Below are 27,404 nucleotides of genomic sequence, written 5' to 3' on the forward strand. Positions count from 1 at the left end.
TGACGAGCCTTCTCGTCCACTGACCAAATCTGTGACTCGTATTTGAGAGTTTTGACGTTCGGTGTCATAGTGCTCGAACGAGCGCTAGTTCGTACATGATGACGTCATCCCAGCTTGGCAAAAATGAATGAAGCCGCATCAACACTCGAGTTTCGTTGATTCAGCAGGGCTGGTAAACTGCAAATTACTGCTTGTTACCAGCTTTTCCATTACATTTAGCGTGTCCTGTTTTCAGACACTACATATATCCGATAGGTAATTGATGTTTTATTTCCAAACAACCGTGTTTTTCGGCTTTTTGCGCAAGAGTGCAAATGTTGCACCCACAGTCGCCCCATGGTTCGTAGCGTGATGCTACGCCTGATTCTCCGGCCAAGCATCGGCCCACGGCCCGCTCGCTATCACGCTGGTATATGCTGTGGCGTGGTACGGGTACGTCGACTTAAATCGAAACTGTTTTCATCAATGTACGAACGTGATACTGAACGAGCGGTGTCACCACTTCCGGTGAACTAGGAATACGTTGCAGTCGCAGACAATCGAAATCTCTCTAATATAGGCGGAAGTACTACGGTACAGGCGGCGCGGCGGTGTTCATAAGACTTTTTAAGAGGATTTTTTTCTCCACATCCGAAGCCAATAATCGTCTAACATTTGCTGTTTGATTTATCTAACTTCGAAGTTAATTGTTGGTGATAACTGAGGAGAAGGAATTAATAAGAAAGGTAAACAAATACCACACCGAAACTACCGTAAATGAATGAGGTACCAGTGATCTACTCTCACACCACAATCAAGTACCGGTACCGTATATAGAATATACTCTGACCGTGATTTCGATCATGTAATACGTGAATACAAATGTCACAGAATCGTGATTATACGCCATCACCTGCGTGCGAAAGGAATTGCACACGCTGTTGATATACATGTAGATGGACTCAGTCATGAGGGGAAGTTATTGACTGTGCTCCATCAATGTATTTTTGCTCTTGTGTAGGCCTAGCTAGGAACATATGTAGCACTTGTTCACTGCTACCATCTGGCCTGTGGAGAATCTACAGGTAGGACTATGGTATGCCAATGCTGTATAGAGCACACACTTTAAAAAAATCATTGAAATATCACTTTTGTGACCAAAATTACTAATTTCCATACAGTTGCAATTTATTTATCATTAGTAATGTGGGAATAATTTTTGTATTCACCAGAGCGCTCAAAAACTTGAATTTTGGGCATATTTTTGTGTACGCCCTCTATTGGTGGAAAGTAATATGGCAAGAAAATTTTCATTTTTTTATCGCTATTTTTAATTAAGAATAAATGATATAAACTAAGAATCGAATTTAAATAAGAGCCAAGCAGTATGAATTAACAGATCTAATGGAAACTGTCAGTGTAAAAAAATCAAGCATTTGCCCCAAAGAAAAAGAGAAAATAAGCCGAACATTGCCACCCTTATTTTGTCACACATGGAGATATAACTGAGAACAAGGTTATATTATAACCTTGTTCATTGAATGAGTGCTTGTTCACTGGTACCACCCACTCATTCAATGGGTGACAGCCCGCTAGACCGAAGGTCCGCTAGACCGAGGGTCCGCTAGACCGAGGGTCCGCGAGACCGAAGGCCCGCGAGGCCGAAGGTCCGCGAGACCGACTTTTTCATCGGTTGCCGGTTGAAAGCTTGATATTCCAAGCATTTTTGGTAACAATGATTAAGATGGGTAACTAAATAAACAATTGACGCAAGCGCGCGAGCTGAAAATTTTGATATTTCGATCTGAAAAAATTGACAGTTTAATAGACGTTTTTAATAAAGATCATGATGTATATCCAACCAAATATTATTATTGCAAATCGAAGCGGGAGTTTTTTTTTTAGGTTTACCTGAAAACGGGACATTCTAAACGCGACCTGAAAATTTTTATATTCCACTCTGAAAAAACAGATATTTTGAGCACGATTTTGAATAAAGAACGAGTTGCGCATCTCATGCAATTTCGCTTGCCAATTTCTGTCTAACATTACAATCTTATTTTATTTTTACACATCCGGAATTATTGGGGGGGGGGTAAAACGATATAGGATCGACGCCTCTGATCGTAAGTGTATAGGCCTACTGTAAGTTAGCAGAAACACCACCTTCCTGCACCAAACCCTAGAGAGACGTTTCGTGCGCGCAGTACGTGTTTCGCACCACCGCTAGGGCCACTCATTCAATGAACAAGGTTATAATATAACCTTGTTCTCAGTTATATCTCCATGTGTGGCAAAATAAGGGTGGCAATGTTTGGCTTATTTTCTCTTTTTCTTTGGGGCAAATGCTTGATTTTTTTACACTGACAGTTTCCATTACACCTATTATTCATATAACTTGGCTCTTATTTAAATTTGATTCTTTAAATCATTTTTTTCTAAATTAAAAATAGAGATCAAAAAATGAAAATTTTCTTGCCATATTACTTTCCACCAATAGAGGGCGTACCCAAAAATATGCCCAAAATTCAAGTTTTTGAGCGCTCTGGTGAATACAAAATTATTCCCAAGTTACTAATGAAAAATAAATTGCAACTGTATGGAAATTAGTAATTTTGGTCACAAAAGTGATATTTTAATGATTTTTTAAAGTGTGTGCCCTGTACAACATTGGCATACCATAGTCCTACCTGTAGGTTCCCCACAGGCAGGGTGGTAGCAGTGAACAAGTGGCTAGGGCGGTGAGCAGGCGTGCTCGCATTATAATTTGTTGGTGAGATATGTGTGTCTTTCTCGTGAGTCATGAAATCCTAGCAACGCCACTGATACTATATAGTTACCGGGAATTATTTGGCACCCCCCCCCCCCCCCCCGTTAACAGGCACCTGTTACGCCACTGCAACGAGGCGTCTTAAACCACTCGACCGCGGCAACCGATGAAAAAAAAAGTCGGTCTCGCGGACCCTCGGCCTCGCGGACCTTCGGTCAAGTGGTCGGACCCCCATTCAATGAACAAGGTTATAATATAACCTTGTTCTCAGTTATATCTCCATGTGTGACAAAATAAAGGTGGCAATGTTTGGCTTATTTTCTCTTTATCTTTGGAGCAAATGCCTGATTTTTTTACACTGACAGTTCCCAATACACATATTATTGATACAACTTGACTCTTATTTAAATTTGATTCTTTAAATCATTTTTTTCTTAATTAAAAACAGAGATCAAAAAAAGAAAATTTTCTTGCCATATTACTTTCCACCAATAGAGGGCGTACACAAAAATATGCCCAAAATTCAAGTTTTTGAGCGCTCTGGTGAATACAAAAATTATTCCCACATTACGAATGATAAATAAATTGAAACTATATGGAAATTAGTAATTTTGGTCACAAAAGTGATATTTTAATGATTTTTTAAAGTGTGTGCTCTATACAGCATTGGCATACCATAGTCCTACCTGTAGATTCTCCACAGGCCAGATGGTATCAGTGAACAAGTGGTACCACCCTGCCTGTGGGGAATCTACAGGTAGGACTATGGTATGCCAATGTTGTAAAGAGCACACACTTTAAAAAATCATTGAAATATCACTTTTGTGACCAAAATTACTAATTTCCATACAGTTGCAATTTATTTTTCATTAGTAACTTGGAAATAATTTTTGTATTCACCAGAGCGCTCAAAAACTTAAATTTGGGGCATATTTTTTTGGTACGCCCTCTATTGGTGGAAAGTAATATGGCAAGAAAATTTTCATTTTTTTATCTCTATTTTTAATGAAGAAAAAATAATTTAAAGAATCAAATTTAAATAAGAGTCAATTGTTATGAATAATAGGTGTAATGGAGACTGTCAGTGTAAAAAATCAAGCATTTGCCCAAAGAAAAAGAGAAAATAAGCCAAACATTGCCACCCTAATTTTGCCACACATGGAGATATAAGTGAGAACAAGGTTATATCATAACCTTGTTCATTGAATGAGTGATATGTAGAGGCGCTGGTCCAAAATTAGGATTGTCCCAGAAAACAAGGATATCCTCATAAACCAAGACAAATCATGTCTTGATAAATTGAGACTGTCCTTGTTTATGGGGACGTTTTTTTTTTCACTTCTCCCTACGGGACAAAGACGGCAATTACGGAAAATGAGAGTGCTAAAAATAGATTCAGTGACCCCCCCAGTTCACCGTCTATTTTTCATGACTAACCGTCTTCCAATAATCTTGTTATGAAACCTGGTATGTTTACATTGACTAGCACACTTGATTGGTGTCGGCACTTGACAGGTGAATGAACTTTCCTAGATTTCTTGTGTTAAGAAATCCTTATAAACTGAGACAGTCCCTGTAAACTGGGACGATCCCAATTTTCTGACCAGCGCCTCTACTGATTACCCCAAAATTAAGATAATGATAAACAGTAGGAGGCGCATGCGCCCACGGCCAATATTGGAGACTGTCTCCCATGAGATTGAGAGAGATTATCTCCAATATCGGAGACTTTTGTAAATAATTTGGGGAGGCCTATCCAATTCCAGAGACAGTCTCCAGTTTGGGCCAAAGTTTGGGGACCAATTTCCTTTGTTTACATTTGCTTCAAAATGATTATCTTGGCGGCAAATAAAAATGTGATAAGCAGATTCCTCATGAAAAATTACCCCTTTTCACCGTCTACTTTGAAAATTCAGCGTCTACTTTTGTTTTGATAAGGATTTTTGATGTCATCCACACACAAAACAAATGGGCTACTGACCTCAGTGAGACAAAATTTTGGATGGAAAAAATTATGCTTTTGAGTTTTGTTGGTGTTGTTTCTTTTGTTCTTTTGCAAAGCAAGTCTAATATGGGAGATTATCTCCCACATTGGAGAGAGTCTCCCATATTGGCCATGCGCCTCTAGGCCTACTAATAAATGTTGGCAAATGATACATCAAATGAATTAAGGTCTTATGCAACAACAAAAAATTAAGAAAATTTGGCCATTCATTATTTAAGGAGTTATGGGTAATTAAAATTCAAATTTTTAAAACCCATTCTGCCGCATGAGTAATGCCTAAAAAAATTTTCGAGAAACATTTCATTTTTGAAAATTGCCCTGCGTCATTCCAAGAATATTATCAAGTCTTGCACAACTTTTGAGTCCAAATTTATGATGCTTGGGTCACCCAGGTCAAGGGTTCATTACCATCCTGCCTGTGGGGAATCTACAGGTAGGCAGTCAGTCGGCAAGCCCCTGTGTTAATGAGCAAATGGGCAAGATTTATCCAAGTCCTCTCGTGGCTGAATTCATGTCCCTGCAAAATCTCGTGAATTGTGAGACTTTCTTTCTCAAAGAATTTAACCACTTTTTCCTGGAGTAAAATTGATTATTTTTGTACCATTGGGAAGAGGAAATGTTACTCTTTCATATTGGTTATTTCTTTTGAATAAAATATTTTGATAAATAAGTGAATTTTTTACCAGAAAAGATGCATCAAACAGAATTTTCTTCCTCTGTTTTCACTTGCAAATTGTGCAACATTTTGTGTTTTAGGCACCAACATTATTTATATCATCAGAAAGCTCAAACTCTGTACTTTCTTACAATGTCACTCTTGATATGTGGCATCTTTTAGATGGATCAGCAGCCAGCTTTTTCCATCAAGATGCAAGACGAGATTTCTAAAATTTCTGAGTAACATAAAATCCAGAGTTCTGATTGGCTGAATAATGTTTTTACAACAATAGGCGCGGGTTATTTGAAGAGATTACCACATGGTGAGTGTGACCTTGCAGAGGCCCAGTGTGGGGAACATTGGAATTTGCATGGGTGTGTGGTCTCTTTGACCAATCAGAGTGCATTATTCTTGTTTTTGAGCTGCTAAATGTACTTGGCCTATGAAAAGCTGGCTGCTGACCCATCTAAGATACATCTTATACAAATTATATCATATTAAAGTGAAGATCTTCAATTTTATTATGATCTAAAAATCATTTGTGCTCAAACAGAAATCAAGTGTAAAAACAACAACATTTGTTGCATGAAAAAAATCATTTTGTTTCATGTTTTATATCAAAAGTTTTCCCTATATTACAACATTTTTTAAAAATTCCAATGACATGACCTGAAAGAATGATTCTTCTTCTTTACAAAGATACCAAACATGAAATTTGGTTAATATTTAGAGCAGCAATGGCAGAATAAAAAGAGGTGTTTTGGTTCGCACCAAGCTCATTAATAATGCAAAAACCCTATAGTCATGAATATCATTTGGATAAAAGAAGCTTTTTTTTCAGGGCTTGCCGACTGACTGTAGGACTATGGTGTGCCAATGCTGTACATATCACACAATTTAAAAAATCATTAAAATATCACTTTTGTGACCAAATATACTTATTTCCATACAGTTTCAATTTATTTTTCATTAGTAACTTTGGGTAGTTTTTGTATTCACGTCACCAGGGCTCTCGAAAACTTGAATTTTGGGCATATTTTTGTGTACACCCTCTATTGGTGGAAAGTAAATATGGCACAACAATTGTAGTTTTTCAATCTCTATTTTTAATTAAGAAAAAATAATTTATAGAATCAAATTTATTTAAGAGCCAAATTATATGATGAATAGCTGTAATGTAACCTGACAGTGTAAAAAATCAGGCATTTGTCCCAAAGAAAAACAGAAAATAAGCCAAACATTGCCAACCTTATTTCACCACACAGGGAGGAGTAACAGAGAACAAGGTTATATCATAACCTTGTTCATAGAATGAGTGATGCTCGGGTATGCGGTTTTAACTACCGGTATGCAACATTTAGTAGTACATATCAGCTCCCAAAATGCTGAAATACGTGATTTAATTTTTAAGAGCGAAAAAATATGTAAGAAACGTCTTTGGTATCAGTTGTTTTCTTAAAAGAATTTGTTAGAAATGCCATGAAGAATATGTACTGCAATAAGCACTCTACAAGCTTTAAAGGTCAAGTCCACCTCAGAAAATTGTTGATTTGAATCAATAAAGAAAAATCAGACAAGCACAATGCAGAAAATTTCATAAAAATCGGATGTAAATAAGAAAGTTATGACATTTCAAAGTTTCAAAATTTTAAAGGGGCCATTATTAATGCCAGTTCATCCTCACTCAAAGTCAAGAAAAATTATTAGTCATTAGTCTGACATCGCCTTGCGTTTTGAGGACGATATGCAACACATTTGTGAAGTCGAAAAATGACCATCCCCCGAAGATAAAATCTTCCTTAATTTATACATCGGTGTCAAGATAACGTCAACCGAGAAATAAAAGATAAATAAAGGCCAAACAAACATTGATAATATTCATGAATTATGCAAACAAAAAATAATATATTGTAGTCCCACATGAAGACTTCCATGGTGTTGCCATGAAAATCTACATATGGGACTACAATATTTACCGAGTTTAAAGAGTCAGAAAAGAGATGAATATTCTTCATTTTCTGGTTTTCAACCAAATCAAAATAATTTCAAGGAATTATGGAAAATAGAGAGCCATTTCATGGATTTAAAGATGTGACATTTTTTTATTTAGGAGCGCAATAATCGGATTTTTGTTCTTTTTTTTTTTTTGGAGCGCGGTAGGAGTGACGGGGTGATCGCGCTCCTCAAATATGTGAAGCTGGGGGTGCTGAAGCACCCCAAGATTTTCCTTGGGGTGCTGCTTATATAATTTCCCATCTAGGTAGCACCCCCTGGAATTCTGGAAGGTGTGGAAAAATTGATTTATACCAAATACAAAGCCCTCTTTTGAAAAGCAATCCCAAAAATACACATGAAATGCAAAGTCATGTAAAGATCATGTGACCTGGAGCAAAGTGATTTGTAAAGTCCGATAGAGCTGTTGCTTTGTAAACCTTTGCACTTTTCACTCTATAGTGAAAGAAGTGGATGTCATGTCTTAATTGACCATGAGGTTTTGCAAGTCCTGGTGGTCATATTGATGTTAGAGTGATGCTGGTCATGATGTAATGTAAATGAAGCAGGTCAAAATCAAAAGAGGATTACTATCATAAGCCCCCCCCCCAAGATATGTTCCTGTCCCATTAATTTAAAGTGGTCAGGCTATTTTCATCTACTGATCATCTCTCATGAGTTTCAAGTCACATAATGTCAAAGGTCATGTAATACATTTATGGTCATCAACTTTGACTATGGTATGTTATCAACATTGAAATCTATCCGAGATTAAGTTTTGAAAAAAGATTGTAACTTTTAAAGTATAAGGACATATTTCATGAATCTTGGACAAAAGGGTAATCTTGTGTCACTGAACATTTTGCATGAGTTTCCAGTCACATGATCAAGGTGAAAGGTCATTTACAATTTTACAATGAGAACCTACAAAATAATTTAACTGTCCTACAATTTTTACAAATGCCATAATTATATCACAAAAGTGATTAAAAACTGGAAATCGCCACCCACATAGTGATTACTGAATTGGGTAACTACTACCGTGTTTACACATTGACTCGGCTCACGTGTTGAATCCGCGAGCCGGGTTGAACACTGCGAAGAAGGGATCAGAGATCGCGTTCATACGTACATATAAAAAGGCGAGTTCAACACGGCTCGCGGATCTCGAACGGAAGAAGAATTATGACGTCGCAAATTAAACGCGGGAAATTCACGGCCGGAATCGAATCTTGTCCGTGGGAACAACAACAATGCCAAAAGTGAAAGCGCGCGCAGTGACCTAGGTCAAGAGAGTTCGACACGGCTTTCTGTTTACACACGAAAAAATAGACGAGTCTGACTCGGCTCGCAGGTTGAAACCTACGATTTTGGCGGATCAAAAAAGCCGTGTTCGACACGGCTCGCGGATCACACTGATCGCGTTTACACAGCATAAAATTGCCGTGTTGAGCACGGCCCGCGTGTCGAACCCCCGAGCCGTGTCACTGTGTAAACACGGTATACATGTATTAAGGTGATCACCACCAGCTCTTGTTGTTTGCGCACAAGATTGCACTGGTTCTCTAGTGCTAAGCATAGGTAGTTTGAGGTGGATTATCCCCATGAGGCCATGACATTTACATTTTGCAAGTATACTATTCTCCTAATACATGTACATGGAATTTATTTGAAAAAAAGTTGGTCATATGGTAGTACAGAACTGCAACCTATCCCTTTTTAGAGTATTTGTTCCTCTTTTCTGCTATGAATAGCTGAATACACCAATAATTTTTTTGTATGATTTGTTACTTTTTTTTTAAATTTTTGATGAGGGAGTATGTGTTATACACAGCGCGTGACATTAGCGGCGGTCCGACAGTCCCAGACTGATAAAAATCACTGTCAGACCAGTAACCTGTTGCATGAAAAGAACAAGTAAAGTCTTGCCTACGAGCGCATGTTTAAATGGGTGAATTATCAATTTTACAAATACAGTAATTTTTCCCCGATCTCACTACAACAGGCTGGCGATTGTTACATGTACTTTGAGACAAATTTTTCTAATACTTTTTTTTTGTAACAAAAATACTTTTTTTTCCTTCTAAGAATACTTTTTTTGTAGAAGGCTTTTTTTCTTCAACAAAATGCAGGCTTTAAAACTCTTGAATTTTCTTTAAAAAAATTTAAATAACTCAATGCCCAGGACTTTTCAACATATTTCACTTAATATACTTTGTTTAAATTCAGCTATGTACATATAATTTTCACAAGTCACATGATCATACCTGTATTTGATTTAGCAATTGTGCTTAGAAATTATGTAGGCTTCTATTAATTTTTTTAATGCTATTTTGCTCATCTTGCACACAGAAAACTTGTTAGACACCAAGTCTGCATTGGATCTGTAGAAAATGTGTGTGATACATGTAAATGTAGTATACAATCTCCAAGGGGATAATGTGTTATCATAAATTGCTGTGTGATTTTTTTAATGTTCTCTGGTAATAGTACTTATATTTGGTTATGTTCACAACTTTTGATTGGCTCTAGTTTTGGAATCAAAACCAATCGAGACTTAATATAATAGTATGAAATATAAGTACCAGTAGCAGAGTATCTGTTTACACTTCAGCAATCAGTTTATTTCATAATCTGACTGAGAGTGATAGTTGACATCCATGTTTCTACATTGTGGACTGTAGTGCTTAGCAATATGAAAGTAACAGGAAAGTATTATATTTGGTTGTGATCATCATGGGCACATGTGAACTCTACATTACAGGGCGTGTGCACATTTGAAGTAAATTGTGTGTCCTCACAATAATAAGGATGAAACAATTTTGCTTTTACAAATATGCAAAAAAAAATTTGAGGGCCAAAGAGCTGAAGATTATACATGATGCATTTAGATCCATTGAAAATGCAGCCAAAGAAGTGTACAATGGTGATTAAATCAATTTAATGCCCTTTTCTTCCCTTTATTCTGTATTAATGAAAATCAAATTGTTATTTTTCTTTAGGTATTTGTGAAGACATTGGGAACTAGTAAATTTCAACAGAACAAATAACTGTGATTGAATGGGTTACATTACTTCAATAGAAGATGATGGATGTAAACCAAATACATGACCTTGGGAAAGACTTGTCGTACATGTACTATAGAGCACATCGCAATCATTTTCCGGGTGATAATCATCAAGAAGTTAAATGTAATTGCATTCATGTCACTTTGGGTACTTTGGTTTCAAACCAGACCCTCTCTCAGCCATATATTTGAGCACTATTAATATGATCATCTGATATTATTCAAGAGTTGCAACCTGTGTTCTTGCTAAATTACAGGGAATTGGTAATGCAATTGATAGTCTCGTGATAAAATTGCCAGATAAATCCACATTACATGTCCCCACCCCACCCCTTTTCACAGAACAGAGTTTTAGAGGGTACCATAAAGCCGTCTTAATGGAAGTATGTGACTGATATATACATGTATGTACAAAGTGCATTAGACGGTGTATTTCACAAGCAAGAATTTGATCATTGTTCATTGGAACAATGAAGGGCAAGCTAAAATCTCCATAAAAATAGAGGAAGGAACTTGTTAATTTGTTTTGAAAAACCCTAAAAAATGTAATATCACCTCAAAGATCTTCCATGTGCATTGGAAAGCCCTTATTTGTGTTTAATATCAGTTCTGCTCTTTATTTATTTCAGTGTATATCTGTTGGGGAAAAAGAGTCAAATTTAAGTGAGTCAAGATGGCCGAGCCATCAGCCCCTCCCAGCTATATGGAGGCTACTTCTGATCAGCAGTACCCCCCTGGACAGCCTGGAGTGACCCCATATCCTCCTGCACAAGGAGCCCCTTACGAGGTGCGTTTATTGTATACCCCGAACAGAGTTCGGAGGATACTGTGGATTTGGCCTTGTCGCGCCACGTCCGCCGCCGCAGAGGTTTTCTTGTGAGCGCTCTATCAGTTGCATTTCTTTTCCGATCATCTTCAAATTTGGCATGAAGGTAGAGTATGGTATAGCAAAGCCGCCTATCGATTTTGGTGTGGGCAGAGACATCGTTGCCATGGTAACAAGAGTTTATTTCTCGCCCACCAGAGGTGAAGGCGAGACTTAAGGATCCAAATGTTGTCCGTCCATCACAAACCTAATGACACATAACTCCACAACCGTAAGTTGCTTTTCAACCAAACTTGGATTGTAGATGGACTTGGGGGACCTGCATGTTATACTGTAGTTGGAGGTCACATGGTAAGGTCAAAGGTCATTTTCAGGTCAACATTAAAGTTTACATGAAAGACTCTCTTATGACACCTAACTTTGCAACCATAAGTCACTTTTCAACCAAACTTGGATGGTAGATGGACTTACGAGACCTGCATCTTATGTTGAAGTCGGAGGTCACATGGTAAGGTCAAAGGTCATTATCAGGTCAGTGTTAAATTTTACATGCAAGACTCTTATGACGCCGAACTCTGTAACCGAAAGTCACTTTTCAACCAAACTTGGATGGTAGATGGACTTTGGGGGCCTGCATGTAATGCTGCAGTCGGAGGTCACATGGTAAGGTCAAAGGTCATTTTCAGGTCAACGTTAAAGTTTACATCCAAGACTCTCTTATGACGCCGAACTCTGCAACCATAAGTCACTTTTCAACCAAACTTGGATGGTAGATGGACTTGGGGACCTGCATTTTTTTATGCGGCAGTCGAAGGTCACATGGTTAGGTCAAAGGTCATTTTCAGGTCAACATTAAATATTACATCCAAGATTCTCTTATGACACCTATGTCCGCAACCGTAAGTCACTTTTCAACAAAACAATATTAGAAGCAATATTAGGTGAAGCGAAGATGCCTATCATTTTTGGTGGGGGGGTCTTAGGGTTAGGTTTAAAAATATATCCAGATTACTCTATAATTTTATTCCCCAACAGATGCTACTGGACAATACTTTAGGTTCTGCAGAGTCACGCTGCTACGTCATATTATTGTCATCAAATTTGGTACCCACAGGCAAAATGTGGGCAGGGTCATTGTCGCCATAATGATTTTATTCATTTGTCAAATTTTTGTGTGAGCTCTATATATCGCAATGACGGATTACGCGGTGGGTGTGGGAGATACATGTGCTCGGCTGCGCGACCCGCGCCGACATCTCTAGTTATCAATCTCTTTAAAGTTGATTATGAGACTATGTTTCAAGAGTGTTTATATATATATCTGACCCAGTAAAACACTCATGATTCACATACAAATTACATGAACAAAAAATTTTATGCATTCAAAATTATATTTCTACATAAATTTGATTGATTGATTGATTGATTATTTAGAGATTTATAGAGAAGAAAATGATTTAAGGATATGAATTGCATGAACCCTTGTCATGGGTTGTTCATACTTGAATGGATAGCACCCTCGATGCAACCTAAATCATTTTGATAGGTAATCTTGTGGGTGCATTGCAGATGCTTGTGCAGGTACATGTACAGCAGATGGTAACTAATGAAAAATAAGAACTACATGTAAACAGTGCATGGTTCCCCCACAGGGGTTTGAATTGATTAAGAAATAGAGATGAATAGTTGTATCACATTTGATTTAAACAAGTAGCTGTCAAGAAGAAAAAGAGGGTAGAATAGAAATACAGGATTTCATATTGTGTGAGAGATTATTCCTATTGTCTAAACCACAGTGTAAACAGAACAAGCCAAGACCTTGTTCTGGGAAATATTATGAAGTACATTGCAAGGAAGAAGACAGGGTTCATTTCTTTGCAGCCAGAGGCTGCAAGACATGTCATGATGCCAAGGAAACCCAGTCAGTCAATTACATTCCCAGTCACTTGACTGCAAGGCCAAGGCAGAGGACTGGAAAGCATCCCTTGAGTCTTCCAACACTGAACTACATGTATTGTTTTGTAAATAATAACAATAAATACATATTTGTTCTGACTGACTACTGCAGAAAAAAAAAATTCATGAGATTATAATTTACAATATTTAAGAAATAATCACTTATAACTCACTACCGTACTAAGAGTGTTCTCTCTATTTTCCATACAATCAAGTTTTATCAAATCAAAGTTTATTATGATATACCTTGAAATCCATTACTCATTTAATCCATTCAGGGTGGAGCATACCCACCAGCCACAGGACAAGCATACCCTCCTGCAGGGGGTGCAGCTTACCCACCACAAACAGGGGGTGCAGCTTACCCACTACAAACAGGGGGTGAAGCTTACCCACCACAAAAAGGAGGTGCAGCATACCCCCCACCAACAGGTCAGGCTTACCCACCCCAGTCTGCTCCAGCACCACAGCAAGCTGGCTATCAGTCTGCACCTCCACCAGCAAGTTATGGTAAGTTCAGCAATTCATGGGGATATCTTCCATGAAAGCAAGAAGAGCATATTATTAATCTGTTGACCACATCTTGATTTCATTATGTGATACAAATTTTTCAAAGACCCATTGAGAGTTCTCCAGCATAAGGTTCAATGGATTAATGAAAGCCGTGCATATTTCAAACTACATTTCATGTGTTTATGCCATTTCAAGATATCAAAATGAATGAAAAGAAAAGAAGTGTAAGAATGTTTGCCAGTCACTTTTAATGTTTTTCACTGCCCCAAGCCCTTGGATTGACTCATTTAGTGATATATGTTTGTTGGCTATATTCTATCTTCTTTGTTCCAAGGAGGTGGGTCTCCTGGTGGTGATGTAGAAGAAGGTTTCTCTGCAGAAAGAGGGTTCAACAACAAGGCCATTCGAGCTGCTTTCATCAAGAAGGTGATGACACTTGTCCCCTGTATGCATAACACAATAGAATTGATTTAATATTTTTATGGTAAAACCTCCTGGATGTGACATTCTCCAAATAGTTATATTATTAAAAATGAAGAAATAAAAAATGAAATTCCTTATTTTATTGTAAAAGTCAGTTTAGCTCAACAAAAAGTTCAGTTGAATAAATGTAGAAAATCAAACTAGCATCAAAATCACAAGCAAAATAAGCCTTACTGGTATGATTGAATTTATTTTAAAGTGTATTTTATATTTTAGCACTCTTTTCTTTTTTTTAAAATAAATAATAAAAAGTTAAAAATGACATCTTCCTTTTTCTTTCTTTGTTTTGCATCATTTCCATTACCATCCAAGTATTTTTTTAATAACTTCAATTTTCATTCACATATAGTTGGTTGTTTTCCAGATATACTAGCTATGGTAATATTCATCTTAATCTATTCTCTTTTCTTTCAGGTGTATTTCATCCTCTTCATTCAGCTGCTGGTGACCTTTGGAATCATCTGCATCTTTGTTTTTGTGTAAGTCTCTTATGTATTTATATCTCCATTATGAAGAATCGATAATGCTGATTAGCTAATGATATTTATGAAATGTTAACTATGATTCGTTTGGGCTACCTACTTTTATCAGAATGTGTGTAACTTATTCCTTGTTTATCTTTTGGGAAAATATTTTTTTCAAAAACCGCTAAAGACACAAAAGACATTTTGTTGTCACAGCTGTACCAAAGGGAAATAATGTATACCAAATTTGGATGCGATACTATGAAAATTATTTAATGCAAATAATCATTGATTTTTTATCCAGTAACACCATATTTTGACTGATAGTACATTGACAATATGAATATATCAGCTTAATTCTACCATTATTAGTATGATTTTTTAAGTTCAATCCATAAGTATTTATGACTTGCTATAAAATATCCCAATGTTGATTATTAACTTAAAGGGTTGTTTATCATGCTGAAAATATGTGATTTTTTGATAAATAAAGTAAAAAGCAAAATCTTGAAAGATGATGATTCGTATTTTATTATATCAAGTTACAATTATTCATATTTTCTGCTCCATTAATGTAAAAACAGGATTTCTACAGATGAAATGAGAACATAATTGCTGTAACAAGAGAGATATTTGTATTGGTAGGCATAAATAAATCAATAATTAGGATTCCATATTATCAAACTGAAAAAAAGAAGGTAGGGTTTTGAGATTACTAATTGCATATTCATTATGAAATGCATACAGTTTTTCTCTTCACTTTGATAAATTGAATCTCGTAGTTTAATATTGAGTATGCTCTTTTATTTTGTATTTATTTTATTATATTATTCTAACGAAGAAATACCCTTTAAAAATTCTGTCAAGTTGTTTATGTGCCATGGAGCTGTGCATTCAGTACAGTTAAGTAAATCCATATTTTCAAGTTCTTCTTATGTTATGTCAATATACAGGGAGCCTGTCAATGGCTATGTGAGGACTAACAGTTGGCTGTATTGGTGCTCTTAGTAAGTTCAATTCTTTGGTAATTTTGACCCTTTAACTGTACATGCCCATACAACATGGGTGTGTTCATATTCTTTACTTTAATCATTCAATATTTGAAAGTGAATAAATATTTCGATTTATCAAAACTTCAGATACTGGCTTTTTTTTCTTCACATTCAAATGATTGCATTATCTGTGACCGCAATGGGGTGATATAGTTATATTTCTATCTGTAAAAGTAAATTGCTATAGTAGACAGTAAGCATTTAGTGTTATATCTCTTATCTTGAGTAGTAATGCAATTGTTTGGAATTAATTTGTGTTCTCTAATGATACTTTCTTCAAAGAATAGTTTTACTTTATCTCAATTTTTCATGTGTTTTATAATGAAAATTTATTTTCTTTTCTTTTTACAATTTATATGTGTATTAACAAGGACCAGTTTGTCTAAACTGGGTTGAGTACACTCATTTTTTCTCTCATTTATTTTCAGTGGACTGTTCTTGATGATGTACTTTATGCTTGCCTGCTGCCCTAGTGTTCGCAGGAAGTACCCTGGGAATGTCATTGCACTGGCAGCTTTTGTGAGTGTCTGATCAAATCTTAATGCCACTGGTAGCGCATCACACTTAACATCTAGCAGGAAGCTGATGATGGTTCATTTTCATTGTCTTCATTTTTATACAGTTACCCTTCAAACATTTATATTGATAGGAGGAACAGAGTTGTCCAGCACAGTGGGTGTCCTTAATACCTCAGTCACATTTCTCCTACGGCAGGTTATGCAAGTAAGAATACAACCGTTTTAACCATATGAAGAAAACAGCTATTTTGGACTCGCTGTACAACCGCCATAGAGGAAATGTGACTGAGGTATTAGACCTCTGCTGTGGATTGGTCTTGATACATACACAATGACAGTTCGGTCAAAAAAAATATACTATGAAAGTTGGTCTTATCTATATGGGTGCAATCTGTAATCCATTGTTCCTGTCTTCATAGTAGCCTACCAGTCTCTCAGGATTAACATGAATAAATAATGTCACAGTGAGGATGCAACTTGCACATATGTATTAGGTAATGCACAAATTTTCCAGTCTCCCATGTCATATTATTGTTGTTCCATATGATCAAATTATCGTTGTCCTTCTATTAGATCTAATTATTGTGGTTCTACTATATGATCCAGAGTAATGTCAAAATATGTTTACATATTAGCACAGTAAAATCACAAAGAGATAGATTCATGATTAAAAGAGTATTGTTCAAAGCATACATTCGTTTTTATTTTCAAATTGTATCAAAGCCCATTCATTGAAAAATTGCAGTGCACATAGTTTAGTAGTCATTTCATCGTTTGTTTATTTATTTATCTATCTTTCTTTCACTCTCTGATCAGACTCTCTGTCTTTCATACATGGCGGGAACTATTGCAAGGTAAGAAAATCTAAATATGATGCAGATACCACCACCCATTCCTCCCCATACACTTATTATACAGTGCAAATGCAAATATAGAAATAGAATGTAAGTGTAGTCTTACGTGTACATTTGTTGTAAGCGAAGGCAACCAATAAAAGAAAACCAATGTATGTAATGTTGTAATTGTTTATTTCTATTTGGCTTTTTCTTTTAAAGTGTTGAATACCTTAGGTGCATCTTGTTAGTCTAAAATGCATGAGAAGAATAAGTTATATATTCTCTATATCATGACAAAATACTATTTTTATTTAAATTTTGATTGATGTAAAATGAGTTTATATTTTCATAATTATTTAGTTATCTCCACTTTGTTATTCCAGCTACTATGGTCCTAATGCTGGTCAGTCTGTCTTGGTCTGCATGGGTATCTGTGCGGTAAGTACACTCTCTTGTCCTAACATATTGTAAGGTCCTAGTATTTCTGTACCATAATTTAGCCATTTTTGTCTTTGTGTGTGATTGTGTGTCTGCCTGCTTTGGTATGTGACAGGCTGCAGGATCAGTTTAAAATTTTCTATTTCATAAAGATGAAATCTGTAGGTTTTTATGTACAGTTTTTATTTTTTATCATTTTGTTGGTTCAATGGTTTCATATAAACTTCTGGCTTTCCATTGTTTTATGAATACCCAACATTATAGATGCTCAGTCTGTGCTTCTGCATACCTGCCTACTACGATTTTGGCGTAATTATTACGATTTTTTGTTTTAGATTACGCCTTACGATTTTATGTCACAAAATTTTGATTTTCTAATATTCTGACTATTAGAAATAAAATGTCTACGACGACTGGACTTCAAGACTAACAGCGCAGCTGAATCGTAATTTCAACGTTTTTTAGCACATTGTCGCTTTCTGAAGTGTAAATGAGTAGATTTTTGTCTAACCTGCGAAGCAAAGTGAGACTATAGGCGCCGCTTTTCTGACGGCGGCGGCGTCGTCGTCAACATCAAATCTTAACCTGAGGTTAAGTTTTTGAAATGACGTCATAACTTAGAAAGTATATGGACCTAGTTAATAAAACTTGGCCATAAGGTTAATCAAGTATTACTGAACATCCTATTAGAGTTTCATGTCACATGACCAAGGTCAAAGGTCATTTAGGGTCAATGAACTTAGACCATGTTGGAGGAATCAACATCGAAATCTTAACCTGAGGGTAAGTTTTTGAAATGTCATCATAACTTAGAAAATATATGGACCTAGTTTATGAAACTTGGACATAAGGTTAATCAAGTATCACTGAACATCCTGCATGAGTTTCATGTCACATGACCAAGGTCAAAGGTCATTTAGGGTCAATGAAATTTGGCCGAATTGGGGATATCTGTTGAATTCCCATCATAACTTTGAAAGTTTATGGATCTGATTCATGAAACTTGGACATAATAGTAATCAAGCATCACTGAACATTTTGTGCAAGTTTCAGGTTTCATGATTAAGGTCAAAGGTCATTTAGGGTCAATGAACTTTGGCCGAATCGGGGGTATCTGTTGAATTACCATCATAACTTTGAATGTTTATTGGTCTAGTTCATTAAACTTGGACATTAGAGTAATCAAGTATCACTGAACATCCTGTGCGCGTTTCAGGTCACATACCAAGGTCAAAGGTCAATGAACTTTGGCCGAATTGGGTGTATCTGTTGAATTACCATCCTAACTTTGAAAGTTTATGGATCTGATTCATGAAACTTGTACATAAGAGTAATCAAGTATCACTGAACATCCTGTTCGAGTTTCAGGTCACATGATCAAGGTCAAAGGTCATGTAAGGTCAATGAACTTTGGCCATGTTGGGTTTTTTTTGTTGAATAACCATCATATCTCTGTAAGTTTATTGGTCTAGTTCATAAAAAGTGGACATAAGAGTAACCATGTATCACTGAACATCTTGTGCGAGTTAGAGTAGTATTCAAAGTCAGCACTGCTGCTATATTGAACCGCGTGATGCAGGTGAGACGGCCAGAGGCATTCCACTTGTTAAGAATCACGGACACGGCGCTTCAGAAAAATGCCTATCGAGTTTCAAACTCTCCATATCCCTTGTACTATTTTTCAAAAAGCTGCGCGGCACTAGGTCTCACCGTAACTTTCGTGGCAAAAAATTTCCTTTTCTATTGGATTAATTTGATAAGATACCATCCTAAATTTGCAAGAAAATAAGATCGTGAGCTCTGAAGAAAATCACAGATTTTTCATTTTATACCCCTTTCAGTAACTCGCTGGCCCGGGCTAAGTCGTAAAATTTTGAGTTTATGAATGACGTGGGCCAAAATAGCCCATGCCAGGCCCGGGCCAAAATAGCCCGCACCAGGCCCGGGCTATTTTGGTGCTGCTTTTATCAGCACCAGGCCAGCGCCAGGCACCGACCAAAGAGTTTATGAAAGGATAGCAGCACCAGGCCCCGACCAAAATTCTTCGCACGGTCAAAGGTCACACAATACTGTCCATGCCTCCACATCGGCGGATCGCGTGTACATCAAATTTACCGCGCGAATATTCAGCGAATACGGAGCACTTCCGCTCTTTGTATGGCGTGTTCAGTTACCATGACAGTTTGCCCTTACGTGCCCGAGTTTTTGAATGGGTGATTGTAAAAGTGGTGCGGCTCTGCTATAGTTACTGAAAGCATTTTTTATCGCTTGGTGCGGACTATTTTAGCGCGGGCCTGGTACGGACCAAAAAATCATGAGTTACTGAAAGGGGTATTAGAGTGGTTTCCGGAGACTCCACTTCTCAAATCTGAACTAAGCCACTTAGTGCTCTGGAAATTTGGCACAGATCCCGCAATTTTCAGACCAAAATAAGGATTTCTGTGGGGTTTTTGGTGAGTAAAGGTCAGTGCCCGAGTGTATACATGTATTGGCGCTAATGCAGTTTCATACCCGCCGTGTGGCGGTGATGATTGACTGTGAGCTGTGCTATGTTCAGTGGCTGAGCTGCGCTAGCGTAGCCTAGCTTGAGAAATGGTTGACATGGTGACGTTAATTGTCAGGCTGTGATGCTTTCAATATTTCCTGTATTGACGAGCTCCAAACTGGTAGTTCACAATGCATTTTGCAAATGCAGTATTCATTTTGATCTGAGAGCATTAAGTGTAATTATGTTTGAATTCATTTTTCTCCTCAAGGGTCTATTTCATCAGAGGAATTTTTAGCATTTAGGGGGTGTTGCAAGAAAATATTTGCGATCAATTGAAAATATTCTGTTACAATTTTACTACTGATGGATCAACATTAGCTGTAGCAAATCGGATTAAACTTCTTCTTTCAAGGAGCAAATTAGCAATCAGTCACTAATTTGAAATTAACTGCAAAGAGATATGATTGATTTAGGAACCAAATATTGACCTTTTTTTTTTGGTTTGCTTTTTGTGGGGGACAGGGTTGGCGGATTTAAATCACGTTGATTTAAATCGTGATTTAAATCGCGATTTAAATCACCATGATTTTTTTTAAAAAATCATTGATTTAAATCACTTCCATTGAAACATGTACAAATCATGGACAAAGTATTTGTTCAATGCAGTTTTAATTCTTCAAGTCAACTGAAAAACTTTGAATTAATTTTATATCAATAAAAGATCAACAAAGTCTTCATATCTACTTAAAACAAATTAAAATCAAATTAATAAAATCAGGTAATTCCTTAAAAACTACAGATGTATGTTGTCAATAGGTACTCATTTTTTGTAAATTATGTCGAGTTTTTCTTCTGAAATTTTACATTCTTTGTCAGTTATTATTAGTCAATTTCTTTCTTAACGTAAAGTTTTCACATAATCCAAAGACTTTTCAGAGAGCAGTTTGTAAAAAGAAAAATATAATATATAAAAGTCGATGAGAAAAGGTTTGTTGGCAGTTTTCCAGTTTTGATCCTTCGCCTACACATAACTACTTCTGTCATGTAAAATAAAAAATGATACCTGCATGTAATCAACATATTTAACATGCCTCTTATTTCGTATTGTTACATTTATCATACATTTGATGTTTTGAATAACATAATTATAAAAATCACATTAACATAATGTAGTACAGTCATAATTTGACTGTTGAGAAAAGCTTTCTCTTATAAACCTTTTAAGTCACTGCAGCCCATTTTATGTTCAGTGCTACAAATAATGGAAGTTTTGTATCTGCATGTAATAATGGAAAGAGCTCTATAACAACAATTTGCAAAATTCAGAATAAACATTTAACACTGTATTTTAACGTTAAGATGCAGGTACTTCAGTTACAATCATTGGCAGTTGTAAGCTGTGTCTCATTTAAAATAAAATACTTCTTTTTGTAATACATATGTTGTAATTTAAGCAGTTTTGCAGTTTTTATCCTTTAAGTTAAAAGTAAGTAGATTTTTTTTCATACTTCATGGATCAAACAGATTTTTTTGTAGAGAATATGGGAATAAAAATTGTAGATTAATGTAAAAAAAAATCACAGTAACAGAATGTAGTATAGTCACCCTTTGACTAAGCTATCTCCTATATTGTTCTCCAAAACTGAGAGTTTTGCATCTATATCTGTAGCAAGAGAAGAGCTTTTTATCAAAAAGATCCTTAACATATACAGTTGTAGTCTCTCTTTGACTATTGTAAAGCTGTGACTAATTGAAAAAAATCATTGATGAGAAATATTTCTCTTACAATATACATGAATACTAGTAATTGGCAAAGGGTTTGTTGGCAGTTTTGATAAGGGATTTTTTCTCTTGGATTTTTTTAAATATTTGAATGAAAAATCCCAGAGGGGAATTTTCTCTACTCACTGGGAATTCCCTATGGAATATTCCTTCATAGGCCTATGTATGATAGAATTAAGTTCAGATACATGATTCCTCAAATTTATTTTTAATTATCCTTTTTTACTGGATTTTAATTACAAAATATGTGGTTAAGAACAATATTAGGGGTGAAATGTATAACATCAATATTGATGTCATTGTAAGAGTAAGGGGGGGGGGGATAATTACCCTTTTTTTCGAAGGAACTTTAAAAAAATCAAAAAAATCAAAAAAATCTGATTTAAATCAAAAAAATCTGATTTAAATCAAATAAATCCGATTTTTTTGATTTTTTTTAAAAAATCAAAAAAATCGCCAACCCTGGTGGGGGAGGAGTTGCATAAGTGTTGAAAAATTAGTTTAAAGTGAAGGAAAAGGGCATTCCTCCATGTTGAAAGTACCAAGAGCTCCCTACCGTGGGAGGGCGGATACCCACCCCCGCTCAGTCGTCTCGCTCCCTCGGTTCGGTCGATATGCTCCCTCATAGTTCACGTAAAAAAATTACTATTTTTAGTCTTCAAAAGGTTGGCAGGTATGCTTCTGACCAATGGTGATGCTGTATATTTTCATTAATTTATTCTATAATTTTATTTATTAATCTATTTTAATCTTGAATGTTTTAATTATAATACATACCAGGTACAATCAAACTTATCCATATCAAATCATTTTTAGATATGCAAAAGACATGTTTGTAGTTCAATTTTACTGAGAAAACAATATATCATTAACAGTGACCATCTTGCATGACTTTATGGAATACATTGTCTTGTTTCCAGTGAATTTGATAATGATTGAATATGTGTATGTTTTTATCATTTGTAGGGAGTTACTCTTGGAGTGAGCCTGTTTGCAATCCAGACACGCTTTGATTTTACATCCTGCGGAGGATTTCTCTTTGTTTTCAGCCTCTCTCTTTTCCTCTTTGGATTCATTGCCATCTTTACACGCAGCAATGTAAGTCATTTCAGTGGTGTATCTTGGGAGCGGGATACCTGTGCACCACTTTCCTAGGGGTACAAAATTAAAGACAATCCCAGGAATTTAATTTTTTTAAACCGATCTGACAGGGGGGGATTTTAGCATTGGCCCCAGGCATCACAAATTTGAAGTGACACAATATATGTGAATGCCCCAGGTACTGATTTATCTAGTGACTCCACTCAGTCATCTTTTTCCTCTAGTTTTTGTTTGTGTCCATTTAGTAAAATATCATTCTTGTTGGTTAGACTTGAAGCCTTGTATTTCTCGTCTCCCAATGGCTTGATTGTTTAGATTTTATTGATATACCTCACGTAATATTGCTTACAAGTGGAATGCATCACATACAGACTTCTCAATCATTTTGATTTTGGAGGAAAGAATTTGAAATTTGACAATTTTTTTTTCTGTATATTTGCCTATTTTTCTTGATAATTTTGATAATTCAGAGTGCTATTCCTCTCATGATTTTGAGCTAAATCATCTAGCTGTTGTGATTTAATTGTAATGGCACTATTGTATTTCTTACATTCTTTGTATCTTTGTCGTTCAGGTTCTGTATACAGTTTATGCGTGGCTGGCAGCTTTGTTATTTACCATGGTAAGTCAATAGAAATATGACAATCCTTGGATTCTGTGGAAATAATGCTTTAAGTTTAAGCCTGAGTCGAATCTATTTTAAAATCGGCATACTATTGATGTCATTGAGCACCGGTGCAGATTTTGCAAAATCTGATTTGAAAGGAAAGAAATAGCACCTTTTCGTTTGATTCACAATATAATCAAAATGAACAATGATGTCTAACTTTACTACTTCTTACTTGAATTTAATTTTTCCAAAATGAAACCTGTGCAATGGTAATGCTTATTTGCCATTAATTTGTTTATTTTGATCACATCCCCAGTTGTAGTCTTACTCATCTGAACATTTATGCTGTGCTGAGATAATTTATTTGTCATCAATCACACATGCACCATCAAACCAGATCAAAATGGCTCTAAAAAAAGTTCTGGTTAAATTGAAATGTGTTTGAATATGGGAGGCCATAGGGGCAATTTATGATGCATTTTGCAAAACATGATGCAAAACACACAATTGGTTTCTGTTATTATTTTCATAACACACTCGTCACTGCTTTTGGTGTGTGTCACATTCAGAGTCACAAATTTGATTGTACCATTTTTGTTCCACACAGTTCCTTGCGTACGACACCCAGCTACTGATTGGAGGACGGCGTTACGAGCTGGATCCCGAGGAATACATATTCGGCGCTATGAACCTGTATGTGGACATAGTATACCTGTTCCTCATCATCCTTTCCCTGTTTGGTGGGAGTAAGTGATCTTAGGATCTGGCTCTACCCACAGAGTCATCATCATTCCCCTATTGGGAAGGTGGGAAAAGTGATCATGTGACCTGTTGAGTTGATCAGGTGATTCTTTCATGATAGATAATGAATAGTTTGATGAGTAAAGCTCTAATCTCAGTTCACATGCACACTAGTGAATCACAGCGCATATATTGGGATGAAAATGATGCAAGTAGTGAAAATTCTATCACCTGTAATAGTCAGTAGAATTTGAATATAGCTTTTAAGTGTAAAATCATTGGGGAAAGGTAATGGTTTTTGTTGTATAATATCACAATATGTGTATGGATGTAGAGGAGTATTCCATTGATTTCATATTAGTTCATTGGAAAATGTTTAATTATCATTGTCAAAGATACATCTTCAAGAATTTGTTTGAATCTTGTAGTAGCAGTCAATAAGACTGGATGAATGCCTTTTCAAATAAATAGTTATAATTTTTCTTAATTTCGTAATCTTCTAAAGAGCTAGCCATGTATAATGCTGAGAGCGCAAAATGTTAAGAAAAGAACTCTCTAAAGGGAAGGAATAGCATGGTTTACTTGATTTCACCTATCATGTCATATGTATATAGTCACTTACTTACACTGTCATGTACTATAGAATAAATTTATATATAATTATATTAGTATATTAAGTTTTTTTTATGAGATGTTCAGGGTTGACGTACATTTGTGATGAAATATTTGCAAATGGGAAAGGGTAACATGGCGTGATATTCAGCTACAAGAGGATTGAACATTAATGCAATTACTGAATTTCGGTGCACCCTGTATCAAATGCCAAGTTCATCCCAACATATACTTGTATTTTTTTATTGAAAAGAAAATAAAAAAGGTATCAAGCAAGCATATTTCGAAATATAATGAAAATTGAGTTTTGAAATCAGAAAAGTAATCAGAAATTTACATGAGTTTGCAAAGAAAATATTTTTCACAAAACGTTGTATAACCTGATAATAAAATGTATACCAAACAGGGAACTGTTCATATCTTATTCATGCTTTTAATTTTTGTATTCCAAAAATGTCAAATGTTTGTGTGAACTCAATATGGTTCATTTAAGATCATTCATTGGATTCAAACTTCATTTTCACAAAGATAAAGTCAGGGAATGACTGACAAAATATACTAAATAATGCCCCAAGTAGGTGGGCACAATTGATTGTCTTACAAGCCATGGATATGAAAAGGTATTCCTTATTGCAGATATATAACACAGGAAATGGTTTTCAAGATTCTTTCAAGAGGGCTGCAAGATCTAAAATTGCATTGTGCATTTCAGTGGCAGACACAGTTAAATCTATTCAAACGTAGCACATTGAAATCATGCTGATGTAACATTGTTAATTGGTTACTTCATACTTGTAGAAGAAGTGGTGTATTCATGTAACAGAAAGAAATATGTTGCTCTTTTTGAACTGTTTATTTAGAGAGAGATAATCAATTTACAATAAAAACAACACTCCCACAATTTCATACCTCCCATGCATACAATGTACATGATCTACTTTCATCAATGCCTGGCAGTTGCATTTTCATATTCTAGACATTTGCCATTTTTTTAAATTTTGACATTCTTACTATTCTAATGAAAATTTGTAAAATTATAGTAAGTCAATTATTGCTTCTTTTAGTCTTCACAAGGCCTTACAAACTCAACTGATGAGTGATCATTGAAATACACAAACCTTTTTGAATTCTCTATTTTGTAGATTTATAGAATTTTGTAACACACATATTCAAGCTGTTTGTGATAGTAAATGTAACATTCAACTGTAACTGAATATGTTGATGATATTTTCAAAGTATATGTATGTGATGCTGTATATCTCGGCTTGTGGAGAGTTATCAATTTTCTTTTAAATGTACATTATTTCCCGTTCCACAATTGATACATTCTCAACTTATAAAATTATACATTCATACCTGTCATAATGTATTTGTATCTGAATATGTTTTGGAGTGCTGTGTATGTATTAAGAAATGGGCAATCGCTGTATGTGCATGGCTAGTGGTCTTGTGTGTATAAAGTTGACCCATATGAATTGATTTTATCTGTTTAGCAAGTTACATTGTGAAATGATTGATTTTCTATTGTATATGTTATCGCTTTCATAGTTTCCTTATATATCCCTGTATATAAACTTTAGCAGGTAACAAGTTAATATTATACATAATATCCTTGCCATTGTGTCTTCACCCTTGAATAAGTGTGTCAAAATTGTGGGGGGGGGGGCCTTATACCTTCAAAGTTCTGGATTGAATAATTTTCTGTTTAGATCATCAAATTAAGTTTGCCAAATCATAATTGAAGATTTGATCAACCATTTCTGACATTACACCTTGATGTAAATTTCAACACAAACACACAATATAAAATCTCAACTGTCAAAGAGAAAGATTTAATTTTAAAGCATTAAACAGTACACAGTTAAAAAAAAACTGTGTCAGTAACCATCTAGTGTAACCCACACCCCTGCCAAACAAAGGCAATCAACCATCAATGATGAAAACTGTAAACTTAAAATTGGCATACATGTACTAGCAAGCAATTCATTTCTTTGTAAGAAGATAGATTTGGGTAAAAATAGTAGAGGTTGATTACTTTTAGAGGCTGTTTGAGAACATGCTGTTTTTCAAGATTTTCTTTGCTGAACTTATATTTTAAAGACTTTTTATTTAAATAAATGAGACATGTATAGGTCCATCAATATCCACTTTCTGAATCAGACCTACAGCAAATAACATGTACAGTTCTTTGTGCAATTATGTTATCCATAGCTAGTATATCATGCATGATGTGATATTCAATTTGTAGTTTTTTATAAACTGTTTCAATAATCCATTCATTTTCATCATGAGTTGTGTTATTTTGATCAAATATTGAATAGAAAATAAATACATATATATGTATATCATTCTTATATTAAATTTAAGAGCGGTGTATTATTTCTTTGACTGTCTGTCACCACTTTAAATAATGATGTCTCTATCTGATCTCAGCAATTAATATTTTGATACACTGGCCATTTTGTTTTACCCTTTATCTTTTGTTATTTCTTTCAGCTTGTAAACTGAGAACA

General features: G+C 35.5%; 1 protein-coding gene across 2 annotated transcripts; it reads left to right on the top strand.

Moving 5' to 3' along the window:
* The first annotated feature begins 585 nt into the window (after positions 1-585).
* Positions 586-27,245, top strand: LOC121410968 (protein lifeguard 2-like). Of its 2 annotated transcripts, none has more exons than XM_041603379.1 (12): positions 586-725; positions 11,101-11,258; positions 13,532-13,763; positions 14,101-14,192; positions 14,664-14,728; positions 15,667-15,720; positions 16,194-16,284; positions 17,100-17,137; positions 17,503-17,557; positions 22,794-22,925; positions 23,503-23,550; positions 24,146-27,245. In XM_041603379.1, exons 2-12 carry the CDS (start codon positions 11,145-11,147, stop codon positions 24,290-24,292), a joined length of 1,068 nt encoding a protein of 355 aa, XP_041459313.1. In that variant the 5' UTR covers positions 586-725; positions 11,101-11,144; the 3' UTR covers positions 24,293-27,245. The 2 variants fall into 2 exon arrangements, with proteins under 2 accessions (XP_041459313.1, XP_041459312.1); XM_041603378.1 differs by having other exon boundaries at positions 11,101-11,254; positions 13,528-13,764; positions 14,099-14,192.
* Positions 27,246-27,404: the final 159 nt, after the last annotated feature.

Source organism: Lytechinus variegatus, chromosome 3 (assembly GCF_018143015.1).
Source record: "Lytechinus variegatus isolate NC3 chromosome 3, Lvar_3.0, whole genome shotgun sequence".
NCBI lineage: Eukaryota > Metazoa > Echinodermata > Echinoidea > Temnopleuroida > Toxopneustidae > Lytechinus > Lytechinus variegatus.

Bases quoted from the DNA above. Each gene is read 5' to 3' on its own strand.
- LOC121410968 (XM_041603378.1), top strand. From the start codon at position 11,145: ATGGCCGAGCCATCAGCCCCTCCCAGCTATATGGAGGCTACTTCTGAT. The intron at 11,255-13,527 runs CGAGGTGCGTTT...CATTTAATCCAT, and splicing joins CCTGCACAAGGAGCCCCTTA to TCAGGGTGGAGCATACCCAC. The intron at 17,558-22,793 runs GTAAGTACACTC...TATCATTTGTAG, and splicing joins TCTGCATGGGTATCTGTGCG to GGAGTTACTCTTGGAGTGAG.